General features: G+C 37.2%; 1 protein-coding gene across 1 annotated transcript; it reads left to right on the top strand.

Annotated features, from left to right (window-relative positions):
• The first annotated feature begins 168 nt into the window (after positions 1-168).
• LOC121727377 (tetratricopeptide repeat protein 21B-like) lies at positions 169-13,822 on the top strand. The gene is made up of 13 exons (XM_042115173.1): positions 169-389; positions 474-580; positions 3,431-5,485; positions 5,561-5,846; positions 7,562-7,758; positions 7,848-8,240; positions 8,848-8,952; positions 10,805-10,967; positions 11,337-11,505; positions 11,821-12,024; positions 12,580-12,678; positions 12,774-12,892; positions 13,532-13,822. Exons 3-13 carry the CDS (start codon positions 3,560-3,562, stop codon positions 13,765-13,767), a joined length of 3,897 nt encoding a protein of 1,298 aa, XP_041971107.1. The 5' UTR covers positions 169-389; positions 474-580; positions 3,431-3,559; the 3' UTR covers positions 13,768-13,822.
• The last annotated feature ends 84 nt before the right edge of the window (positions 13,823-13,906 follow it).

The raw sequence follows: 13,906 nt of genomic DNA, 5'->3' as shown, positions 1-13,906 counted from the left end.
CCACTGGCAATGGTTCATTGATTTAGGATATTTTGGTAGGACTAAAGCGTAGGCGTTGTACATATTTTGTTTTAGGCATACCTAGCTTTTCGACTAAAAAAAAGTAGACGTCAAAAATTTGACAGATAATTGACAATTCGCAAAGACGAAGAAGAACGTTTTGTAAACAACAAGCGGTTTTTTGGTGGGCAATATCATTATACCTTCATGGGCAATATTGACAAAATTGGAATAATATTGTTATTTACCTGCTAAAGTCTAAACAATACTCATTGCTCGCAAACAATTTGCTATTGTAATGATCACCCGTGCCCGAGCGTTTTCTACAGAAGTGTTGAAAGTTGTCAACAATGTTGCTAAGCAAAAGTTTGTTGTGACTCTTGAAAATAGTAAGTTTTCTAAAAATATGCGTTACTAACGACTACAATAATTGCAATGGGGTAAAATAATGTTCTTGTTATTTGTTGTTTTAGATGAAGCACAGTTAGATTATAAAAAACAAGATAAAGAAATAACCTTTATCCATACAAATGTACCAAAGGAGTTTCAAGGAAAAGGAGTGGGAAAGCTATTAGCTCAGGTATCACAAAATGTTCATCTGTTATTCCATTGCCTATCTATACTAATACAGTTACATATTAGATATTGTCCCTTAGCTTACAACACCGCCTAAGGCCCGATTCGACCAAACTTGAAGTTACACGAGTATAACTATCATGAGAATAATTTTACTCCTTTAATTTCCTCTAGGGTATTATCGTTTGCATTTTACCAAGTTACTCAAAGAGTATGAAATAAAATGTCAATTATAGTTCACAATGACACCAACCATGACAGTTGAACCCTGTTGTGCAACTATTCTCAGTTTAATATTTACTCCACCAAAATAGCCCGTGTAAATATTTACTCCCGTGTAATTACCTTATTCTTGGATTAGAAGTTGGAAAACCGCAGAACCAGCTTACTCTTAGATTATTATTTTTTTTATTAGCCTATGCTATCCCACTGCTGGGCAAAGGCCTCCCCCAGGGTCCTCCACTTAGATTAGGAGACAGTTATACTCGAGTAAAATTTTACTCCAGTTTGGTCGAATCCTTTAGTCATTTTTACCAACTTTACAGGAGACGAAAAAAACTGTCTATTTTAAAAATTCTGTGGATTTTTTTGTCAATCTATACTAATATTATAATTGGGAAGAGTTTGTTTGTTTGTTTGTTTGTTTGAACGCGCTAATCTCAGGAACTACTGGTCTGATTTTAAAATTCTTTCACTGTTAGATAGCCCAATTATCGAGGAAGGCTATAGGCTATATTTTATCACGCTACTATTAATAGGAGGGAAGAAATAGAAAGTGTTAAAAAAACGGAGGGAAATTATTTGAAAGGGCTTATTTGAATGCACTAATCTCAGTATCTACTAACTACTGGTTCGATTTGAAAAATTCTTCCAGTCTTAGATAGCCTATTTATCGAGAAAGGCTATAAGCTATATTTTATCGCGCTTAGACTAATAGGAGTGAAGAAATAGAGGAAAGTGTGGAAAACACGGGAGAAATTATTTGAAACTAGCTGTTGCCCGCGACTTCGTCCGCGTGAACTTTAGTTTATAGTTGTTCCCGTACATCGATTGAGTTCGTTTACGCGCAGATTAGAAAGTAGGTATATGGGAACCGCACATTTTTCCGGGAGAAAAACATTCCTTGTCCCAGATTCAAATTAGTATCTCCAATCTCCATGCCAAAGGGGTTTGGGTAATATTGGCATCATTTTCAAATCTCGCGGCCCCTCACCAAACCGGCATATTATGAAAGAACATATCAAGGGGAGTAAACTTTATTATGGGGGACATATAGCTAAACTATATCGGAGCCGAGATATTAGGCATTTTAAGTCAACTTAACTACATATATGTGTATATATAGTGAGGTTTTGTATACAGCATTTATATACTATGTTTCTAAAATGATTTGCGCTTAAACCGCTGAACCGATTTTGATAAAATTTTGTATGCGGATACTTTGAATCAATTAAAATGACATTAGATACTTTTTGTCCCGGAAAATGTACGGTTCCCGCTCAGTCAATAACAATGAATTTGGCATAAGATATCGATATTGAGTACATGTAGATATTACGTAAGGTTTTGGAGAAGGACATAGGATAATATTTTTATCATGGAAAATGTTCGGTTTTCACGCAATAAACTTTATTAATTTGCGTTTAAGCTGCTGAACCGATTTTGATTAAATTTAGTTAATGTAGAAATAATTAGTTTATCACGTGCAGAGTTGGGCAAAAAGTAATTAGTAATTTTAATCAGATTACAAATTAATCAGATGATGAAGTAATTGTGCATCTGAAATTACCCGTAAATTGATTAATAATATGTATAAAATGTATTTTAATTATTTTAGTTTGCAATTAGATTAATAATTGAATTAGACTAACGAGTATTTCAATAATTATGCCCAATGTCCAATGCTGATAATTATAATAAATAAAAAACTCCCACACACCGATTTCGGGGCGGTGGCCGGTTTCAATAAAACCAGGCCAGTTACGCAGGAGTAATATCATATTGCCCAAGCGTGTGCGCAATACACAAGAGCACTCTAGTTTCAATGAAACCAGACCAGTTACGCAGGAGTAATTTTATAGTGCCCAAATGTGTGCGCGATACATAAGAGCACTTTGCGGGAAGCGCGGGAAGGAAAGAAGAAGCGGGAACTCTCTGTCCTTTTCCGATACATAACGTATCTGCATACCAAATATCATCAAAATCCATGTAGCGGTATAAGCAGAAATAATTTTATTTAACGCCTGGGAACCGTACATTTTTTTAAATAAAAAGGACCCTATGTCCTTTCCCGGGACTTAAAGTATCTCCATACCAAATTTCAGAAGAATCGGTTCAGCGGTTTGGCGTGACAAGGTAATTTTATAACATTTTGTTAGAATTAAAGCACTTAAATTTGTATTGCAAGAACAAATCAGAATTTTGCATTTATGTGGATGCACAAAGGGCATTAATGCTATGTAATAAGCCCTATAGCAATATTGCATTAACCATTTTATACGTTTTCTCTTAAAACTGAATGTAAAATTAAAATGTTTTTTCATAATCATAATCTGAGCATTTCAACAAAAAAAAAAAGATACCGCACAATAACATTTTTTTGCTTGAAATAAGCAGAAAATAAAGATTATTCCAAAAAAACTTAACATACCGATTACTCAAAACTAGTCCGACGTGGGATGACACACCAATGCTTAACAGCATCCAATTATATAGCTTTCATATCTTTATAATATTATTAAACATAGACATTATAATATAGATTTTTATTGATATAATGTATATATCATATCAATAAAATTCTTTATTTGTTGATACAAAAGTAAGTACCTAATCTATTTTTTTTTCTTTTCAGCATGCCTTTGATTATGCATCAGAAAATAAGTTTAAAGTAATTTGCCAGTGCCACTTTCTGGCAAAATATTATCGAGACAACATCAATCAGTACAAGGATCTTCAGGTGACGCTGGACTTGGAGTAAATCATGGATACTGAGTTGAGTAGATGTAGAATACTATATTATATAAGACAAAAATATTATGGCAAAGCTAAAAAAATTGCAAAAGAAAGACTGTCACAGCAACCAGATCTGAATGAATTACTATTCTATCATGGAATAGCTAATATCCTTGAAGGACAAGTTCAAAAGGGCATAAATGATTTATCCTCACTTCAGTCAGACAAAGATTTACAACTGGCCGTGTATATTGCCCTAATCTATAGCTACAAATTGATCAGTTCACATGATAAGGAGGAGTTGTATAATTTAGAAACTAAATTGAAAGAAGAACGTAAACAGGCTGGTGCTACATCATTTTACTATGCAGGTATATTCTTATCACTCGCTGAAAAGTATGAGAAAGCTGCTGACCATATAAATAAAGCTCTAAGAAAGGATTCCAACAATATTAACACTATTATTCTAAAAGGCTGGAATGATATGCTTTCAAATACAAGGGATTTAAAGAATTCTACATTAGATTGTTTTGAATTAGCTCTCCAGAAAAATGATAAAAATATTGATGCAGTGTTGGGTGCAGCTAAATTCAAATATTTGGTTGGTGAATTTGAATCCTCAAACTTATTTTTGGATAAACTTATTGTACATAATCCCAGAGAAGTAATACCATTGATTGAAAAACTAAGCAATGAGTTTGCCGCTTTGAAATGGGAGTCCGTTTATGATGCCATAGAAAGGATATTTTCAATAGAACCCAACAATATTGACGCTTTAAAAATAAAGATATTTATTGCCCTGTGTAAGAACTGTGATTATATTGAGGCGGTCGATCAACTCGATACTTTTTATTCTGTACTCGAGTCCGAAGAATCCACCAATGGGTATCAGTTCCTTAACACTGCACAAATATTTTCTAAGGCGTGTGGAAGACACAATGCTGTTTTATCTCAGGTATACAGGTTTGTACAGTACGCTTCAGAGATGTATCCAAATAATGTTGAATACTTATGTGAGGTGGGCTACCAATGTGTATTGCAGGGAAAACACAAGGATGCCCTCAACTTTTTCAAAGCAGCCAGTAAAATTGACAGTAATTCTATTATGTCGCTGTGCGGCTTGACCATCTGTCAAATGTTTGAGAACGGCCCAACTGAACAAGTCGCTCAGCAAGTTGAATTGCTATTTGAGATGCAAGGAACAAATAAGTTTCCAATGCTCTTTTTGCTACTAGCTCAATTAAATAGAAAGAACCCAAAATCACAATCATACCTCAACAAAGCTATAGAAACTCAAATTTCTATTGCTGCAACATATCCCCTGGGCCTGACATACATTAAAAAACTAGATCCAGATTTCCTTTTGGATGTTTATAAAGAGCTTAAGAAACATATTCCTAAGAAGCCCCTAGTAATAACTGGGTGTTTGCTATACACACAGGAAAGCAGCAATACTGTTTATATTAGTTGTGAAAAACTATTGAGCACAATATGCAAAGCTTGTCCTGGACTTATACCTGCATTGTATGAGCTTGCTAAATTGAAGTTTTTATTTGGCTTTGCACCTGAGGCACTGAAGTTGTGTCAGCAAGTGTGCGACCTTGACAACACTCATGCTGAGAGCCACGTCTTACTAGCTCAGATTTATGTACAGCAGCAATCTTTTGCTAAGGCAGCTCATAGCCTTGAAATGTGTTTGAGTTATAATTTCAAAGTGAGAGACAGCGCAATGTACCATTTCTTACGAGGTGTCATATTGAAGAGCTCCAATGAGCAGCAAGATGCTCTGACGAGTTTCAGCACGAGCCTTCAAGTTGCATCTAAAGGTGGCATAGGTGCAAGTAAGCAGAACGAGACAGACTTGAACATTATCGACAAGGCAACATTATACTTGGAGATAATTGAGCTCCAAACAACTTTAGGTCTTTTAGGAGAAGCTGGGAAAATGATGCAGGTAAAGATTTTTAATGCCTTTTTTCCAACTTAGTCTTATTCTTTGTTGCGACCTTATTTTGATGATTGATTCTAGGAAGCGATTCAAGAATTAGCCTACACGTCTGAAGAAAGCCGCTTGTCTATAGCTCGCGCGGATTTGGCACTGAAGAAGGGAGATATCGACAATGCAATAGACATACTGAACGAGGTGAAGCCCGGCCAGCCCTACTACTTTCAAGCTCATAGCAAAATGGCGCACATATACCTGAAGGAGAAGAGAGATCATGCTATGTTTACAACCTGTTTTAAAGAAATCGTCAGTAATCATCCAATGGCCGACGCGCATACTATGATGGGAGATGCATTTATGTCTATTCATGGTAAGAAAAATATAATTTGAGAAGTTACTTATATTCATATCTATTAAAATTGATAATTTCCAAAAAAATATACAGGTTTATAAACTTGCGTGCAAAAAAATCGACCCACCTCTCTCCTTACGATTAAAACGGTAATAACTCAAGAAATATAACAGGTATTAAATTAATTTTGGTATCGTTGTAAAAGTGATACAATAAGGATTTAATTAATGCTATAGTTATTGTAACTGTAAATTGTTTACTAATTCTACAGCCTTACAACAAAAACCGGTCAGTTGGCCTAACATTTCAGTAGGCGATTAAAGACATATTTCTTGTAAAAAACACTAACAAATTTATTTCAATAGCTCGTACGTGCCACCCATTATTCTAATTGAGGTTTCCATCCGGTTTTTCCTTGACCTTATCAAAGTTATGATGAACTCCTGAGCGATACCATCCCGATCTTCTTGTACAGCCACCCGGAGGTCCTGAAGGGTGTCTGCGGCAAGAGTCCAGGCCCTGACCCTCTTTTTGAGTTTTTCCCATGGGTTCTCAATAGGATTAGTGTGAGGACTCCTTTTGCCAGTCCAAACAAAAATTTCGAGGTCGGAGAGATATTGACGAACTATCCAGCAACGTGCGGTCGAGCATTGTTCTGAATCAATATGAAACCTTCACCAACAAAACCAGCGCATGGTTGTCCCAGCACGCCCTGATTGTAGCGATAGGTACTCAAAGTGCCAAGGCGCGGCCCGGTTACGAACTCAAGATTGGTTTTTGCATCAAAAGAAATATCGCCCCATACAGTCCCCGAACTCCTACCAAATGGAACCCTTTCGTCAATACACGCCTGCGCAAATCATTCTCCTTGTCTACTGTATACTTTCTTGTGACCATCGTTACCATAAAGACTGATTTAGCTTTCATCAGAAGAGAGCACGACCCGCTATTGCTCCAATGAAAAATAAACATGTGAACGTGCGAAACTAAGCTGCACTTGACGGTGTGCTGGGGCTAATTTTGGACCGTTAGCGAGTTTTTATGAAGTCTTTAAACTACCTATAAGTCTTCATCGTACAGTCTATTCAATTACTGTAGCTCATCGGACTTCTCTTGGTCGTCGTTGCACTCGAACTGCAATGACATGTCAATTCCGCAAGGACGTTGACACCTTAAAACGGTCATCATGTTCAAATGTAGCCCAAAGTCGTCCTGAACATGATCACATGGTTAAGTTTAGAGTCTCTAAAAAAACTTCAATATACTCTTGTAACCGAAGTTCGACTTAAATTAAGACTTCTAGCCAAAACTCGTTGGCTAAATTCAGCTCTTAGCAAAGCCCCTAATTGAGAGGCTTTATTCGGAGTAATATCCATTTTGCCACAAAGACATTACGTTTAAAATGAAGTTAAACGAACAATAAATCAATAAAAATCAAGACAAAACAGAAACAATAAGATTTGACCGATTTTTCCTACAGAACAAAACCGTTCAATTAACGATTAAAAAACTGAGTGATGGGGGTGCTTACTGATTTGTGTCGTTTGTAGTCAAGCATGTTGGTTTTAGAAAATGTAGAGTAAACGTATACATTCCCTATCATATTAACTCACATTATTAACAAAAAGAAATAATAAATAACTATATTTTTTAAAGATATAGCGACTTGAACAGAAATGCGCGGGGTGGGTCGATTTTTTTGCACGCAAGTGTATTTTAAAATTTTTTTTTAGAACCTAAGCAAGCTGCGGAAGCCTACGAAATAGCCCTCAAAGGGAATCCCAAAGATGTTCAGCTTGTGAAAAAACTCGGTGTTGCTCTATACAAAATGCACAAATACGACAATGCTCTCCAACACTATGAGAATGCTATCAAAATAATTACTGATGATGATGATATCAAAATTGAATATTTTGAACTTCTAATAAAGGTAATACGAACATTTTCGTTACATTAATTATTTATTTTTGTCATACGTTTTAAAAATATTTAAATACAATGTTTGTTGCTTTACTCCAGCTTAAACAATATGACAAAGTTGACTCAATCATTTCTTCTGAGCTAAATCAGCCCTACAACAAAGAGAAGGATAAGAAAACTCTAAAACGACGTATACAACTGCTGCTTCTCCAGGCGAAAAGTCGGGAGATAAAAAACCCAGCGGCTAGCAACACCAACCTTATACTGACCGAAGCTAAAGAGTTGCAAAGTGCTGTGCTCAAACGAGTAGAAGTTGACGCGAGAGGAGATGTAAACGAGGAGAAGAAGAAGCTATCGGAGATCCTTTGCGCGCTGGCTAAAGTGAAATCTGTCAAGGAACCAGCTATTGCCATTCACTTGTATTCCGAAGCGTTGATACATTGCCCGCGGGAACCAAATACATTGTTGGCGCTAGCGAAACTATTCGCACAGGTGGTTATTTTGTTTATTATTCCAATTACTGATACAAGTTTTTAAGGCAAAGATTAAAAATCGGTTTACAGAAGAGACATTAATAGATTTTTTGAGTTGGGAAAGTTCCCAAACCGACAGTAAGCATTAGGTGCAACGCTTCAAAAACGTATAGAAGATACTTCTTTAAAAAAAAATCTCTTGAAAGTTTGAGTTGCTTCAGGGTACAGTACTCCCAAATTAATAATGCGCATGGAAATCTTCGCTAATTGTCGTAATCACGAAAACACCCGAATCTATGAAACTTGCATTTTGCACCTTGTTCAAAGGAAATAGAAGTAAATATCATATCTAAGCCGGTCCGTCAATAAGTGCTACAATTCATCGGGAAGCCATCGCGCCGTTACCATTACCATGGTAACGTCAGGCGCCTCTACTTCGCTGCAAAGCGCTGTTTTTCGCGCTTGCAGCGACGTCTTCCAACGCTCGGGAAATACGACCGTTGCCGAAAAATTACGAAAATTTCTATGCGCATTATCACTTTGGGAGCACTGTATTTTATTATTAAAAATGTTTTTGAATTTCTATTATTATTATTTATTAAAAAATTATATATACTTACTTGTAGATGAACAACATGGAGAAGTGTGAGCAGACGTGTGCTGTGCTGCTCAGCGCCGATCCCAACAACGAAGCAGCTGCTGTCATGATGGCTGACTTGGCGTTTAGAAAGGTACCATCTAAGAAATTGTTTCCTAGGCAGTTGACGGACCAACCTCATTTGGTCGGATTATGTCAATTCAATGTTAATTGTGAATTGTGATCTGTCTGTGTGGCTGTGTTTGAACTTTGACATAACTCGACCAAATTACTTTGGTTCGCCATCTGCCCAGGAATCAACTTTTCTGATACCAGCAATGTATTAAAGTTTGTCTGTAGTTTTTTTAACGCCCTAAATTAACTATTTATACAGAGTGTCACAAAACAAAGTGATAGCTAAGGGCGTATATGTTTGTTACTTGTATAGACTATAGAGTACACTGTGAAAGCGCTGAAACAGTTACTTGTTTATTTTATTGGAACGTAGTTCCTTATCGCGTGTTGCGCCTTGCGGGGCACAGTGGATCGAAAATCGAGTTTCATAGACATAGGAACTTGAGGTTCCAGATGTCATTTTTTTGGGCTGAAATATGTTCTCTTAGTTATTACATAACAAAATGTAAAGAGACTCAGCTGTGTGTAATAATAAGGGAGTTATAATTTTTTTAAGAAATTTTTGTATGGAGCCGACAGGAAAAATAAGCATATCTCTGGAATCGCATGGTTGGCCGTTATATCCTCACACACTATTATAGTACTAATTATTACTCACATTTTGGCATATTTTGTATTACGGCATCATTTGCGATTTTTTTTCTAAAATTCGTCAAAATTAAAAATATTTATTCTATTTGTATTTGTTGCAAAAGTTTATGTTATAGTTAAATGAGGTCTCTTTCATTATATTTTAAAACCATAGGATCACATAATAATTGTCCAAGTGCGAGTCGGACTCGCGCACGAAGGGTTCCGTACCATTAAAGAGCAAAATTAGGCCATAAATTGTGTTTTTTCTATGAGAGTCCCACTTAATTTTATATTTTAGTGTAATATTATAGTTAAATATTAAAGTACACATATAACTAAGGATTGTGTAAAAAATTCAAGAACCTATTTGTTGCAATTATTGATATCTAAGAGCAAAAAAGCCCAAAATTCACGTTTGTTGTATGGGGGCCTCCCTTAAATATTACATTTATTGTGTGTGTGAGGATATAACGGCCAACCATGCGATTCCAGAGATATGCTCATTTTTCCTGTCGGCTCCATACAAAAATTTCTTCAAAAAATTATAACTCCTTTATTATTGCACGTAGTTGAGTCTTTTTACATTTTGTTATGTAATAACAACTAGGAGAACATATTTCAGCCTAAAAATATGACATCTGGAAACTCAAGTTCCTATGTCTATGAAACTCGATTTTCGATCCACTGTGCGGGGGCTTGACCGAAAAAGTTGTAACGACACTTTTTTATTAGTACCTGTATTGAGAAATAGACTCTTATTACTACTAATTAGTTATAAAACTTCGTTCCATCCGGGTGTCCCTTGACACCTATCAAGTTTTTTTGTATTAACAAATGTATGACGTTGGCGTTTCTTATAGAAGCATATAAGTCAAAAATAACTCTTTCAATTCTTTTACTTTCACTGTAAGCTCATTAAAGCAGGCAAGCAAGCAACATTAAACACTCCCTATAGTACCATCACTTTGTTTTGTTACACCCTCTTTAATGTTTACAAAATAATTGTCTTGTAAAGTAGTATATCACTAGATTACTCCCGCAACTCCATTGACTCAAATTTCCCGGAACTCAAAATATCATACCAAAAAAATTGGTGTATATAGTCCACGGAGTTTTTTTTTTTTTTTGATATAGTACCATACCCAGCAAAATTGGTTCAGCGGTTTGGGCGTGAAGAGGTAACAGACAGGCAGACGTACTGTCGCATTTATAATATTAGTGACATATATATGACAAAGGTGGACTTGGAGAGCGCGGCGCGTCACCTGACACAGACGCTGTCGGTGCGCGCACGCAGCTGGGCCGCGCTGGCGCAGCTCATCGAGGTGCAGTGGCGGCGCGCGGAGCTGCCAGACGCCGCACGCGCCCTTGCTGCCGCTGAACCCGCTGCACAGGACGAAGGTAGTATATACGCAGCCCCAAATTTATTAATTATAAATAGGCCGTTATAAGCCACGACCTAGGGGTGACAGCGTCCATAGAGACCCTACAGATTATGTACATGGGGCGGCTGAAATAAAGTGACCTACTCTCATAAAAAATACAAATTCGATGCTGTGTTTACCATAATATTATATCCCCTTATATTTTCAATATAATATTTTATGTTTATATTTAGCCTTGTATTTATGACACAGTCGTCAGATTACGAGTATTTCAATAACTTGACGAAACAACGTAGGTCCTCCATCTGTCTATTATTCAATTTATCTTCCAACTAAATAACCCCTATCAATACACCAATTTGTCTGATGCAACATCTTTCCCCAGGCTACTCGTACTGCGCGGGTCTGTGCGCGATGTACGAGGGCAAAGTGAACGCGGCACTGCGTCACTTGAACCGCGCGCGGCACTCGCAGTGGGGCCGGGCGGCGGCCAGGCGCATGGTTATGCTCTGTCTCACTCAGCACGCTGCTGATGTTGATGGGAGTGAGGAGTCGTGAGTATTGAGTTGATATTTTGCCAGTAATTGCACTTGCTTTGAAATTAGATTTTTTTTACACCCTGTTTATCTGACTGCGCCAAAAAGAGGTGTAGAGAATGATTATGTGATTCATATGAAATTAGATTTTTTTTACACCCTGTTTATCTGACTGCGCCAAAAAGAGGTGTAGAGAATGATTATGTGATTCATATGACATGCGTCCTAGAGACCTACCCTTGTCGAATTTAAGTAAGATTCGTTTTGGCGGAGAGTATGACAGCAGTGAATATGCATCACCCTATTTTGCATAAAAAGATCTATCAATTCCAGGGACACGCGTCTACTAGCGCTGCGTACAGCAGAGAAGTTACTAGCTGAGGTGGCGCCATCGGAGCGCAAGGCGCTACAGGCGCTAGTGACGTTAGCTACGCGGCAGAAGTCGGCCGCAGAGCGCGTGTTACAGGATCTACTGCCTTTAGTGACAGAAGACAACTACCAGGACGACCCGCTGGTTATACTGGCTATTGCTAATGCGTGAGTTTGTCTAGTTATTCTACCTCTAAATTAGCTACAGGCGCTAGTAATGCTGGCTACTTGACATAAGTCAGCCGCCGAGCGCGTGTTACAGGATTTGCTGCCGTTAGTGACAGAAAACGACTACTAGGACGAACCCCTGATTACATTGGCTATTGCTAATGCGTGAGTTTAACTAGATATTCTACCTCTAAATTAGCTACAGGCGCTAGTAATGCTGGCTACGCGACAGAAGTCGGCCGCCGAGCGCGTGTTACAACTTACAGGATCTACTGCCGTTAGTGACAGAAGACAACTACTAGGACGGCCCGCTGATTATACTGGCTAATGGCTATTGCTAATGCGTGAGTTTGTTTAGTTATTCTACCTCTAAACTACCTACAGGCACAGTGACCCTGTTAAATTCTTTTAGAATTGCCAGTAAAACTAGAGCCACAATTCTGCAACACGCTATCTATGTTTCTAAGTGCGTCGGTTTACAAGACAGCTGAAATCAATACTTGAAAGTTGTATTGTGCGTCATAATTTTTAATTTATTTTGGTGAAATATTTCAGGTACACCTTAATAAAGCAGCCTACCCGTGCCAAGAATATACTCAAGAGAACTGTGTCGTCTATACCGTGGACGCCCGAAAACGCTGATGGTTTAGAAAGGTGAAGAGTTTCTATTAGTAACTATGTTTTGTTTTTTGGTGTAAAGTAAAAATGATAATTTTATTAACAGATATGAAATATTTGCTTTTTTTCAGATGTTGGCTAGAAGTTGTGGACAACCAAATTAACTCGGGCCGAATGGAAGTAGCTAAAGAGCTACTGTCAAAAATTTTACTTCACAATCAATCTTGCGCTGCGGCCTATCAATATCTTGGTTCGTATAGACCTAATTATTATAACTGTGACTTTTTAAATATGAAGTGAGTTTTGCACTCAAAAATTTTTTTTACCACCAACCAACCCCCTTACTAATATAGTAAAGCAATATAAAATGCTATACAATATTTTGTCCATTTTCTTTTAAGTGTCTTTTCCAATGTAACAGACGAAGATAAAATATTGTATGTATAGCTTCAAATCATATTATTTAACGAGCTTTTGCCCGCGGCTTCGCTCGCGTCAAGAATTATTATTATAATATACAAATTTTCATCCCGTATTTTAAGTCAGTCAGTCACCTTTGAGTTTTATATATATAGATAGAAGATAGAAGATTTACGGCCGTTCCCAATATTTGATATATCTCTGGTTTTGCCCTCCTAGAGATAGGAATAGCTCACATTAGAGACATATATTTTATGTCAATTCAATGTTAGCTGCGATCGGTTGTACGTCAAACCAGAGATAGATTGAATATTGGGAACGGCCGTTAGTGTGTTTTCCAATGTAACAGACGAAGATAAAATATTGTATGTATATCCAATGTAACAGACGAAGATAAAATATTGTATGTATAGCTTCAAATCATATTATTATTTAAAATCCGATTCTTCTATTTTTGCTATCTTTTCAGGGTACATATCAGAGAAGGAACAGAACTACAAATCAGCGGCTCACAACTACGACAAGGCGTGGACTCACTCAGGGAACGATCTCGCCATCGGATACAAACTAGCGCAGGCCTATCTCAAGATAAAGAAGTACCCCGAATGTATAGTGGTATGCCGGGCTATATTGAAAATACATCCCGACTACCCCAAAATCAAGAAAGAGATCTTTGAAAAAGCTAAAAATAATCTGAGGACCTAATTGAGTGGCAAAGATTTCTCGATTATCAAGCAGCCACCGTCCAAAAACAAGTTGTGAATTATGATAGCATTCAGTAAAATGTATCCGGGCTATACAGCATCACAATTTTAGTGCAATACTTCAAGTAAGTGAATCACAG

The sequence above is a fragment of the Aricia agestis genome, chromosome 5 (genome assembly GCF_905147365.1).
Source record: "Aricia agestis chromosome 5, ilAriAges1.1, whole genome shotgun sequence".
Taxonomy (NCBI): domain Eukaryota; kingdom Metazoa; phylum Arthropoda; class Insecta; order Lepidoptera; family Lycaenidae; genus Aricia; species Aricia agestis.
The sequence above is the reverse complement of the archived record's forward strand: the minus strand, read 5'-3'. Positions and strand labels throughout refer to the sequence as shown.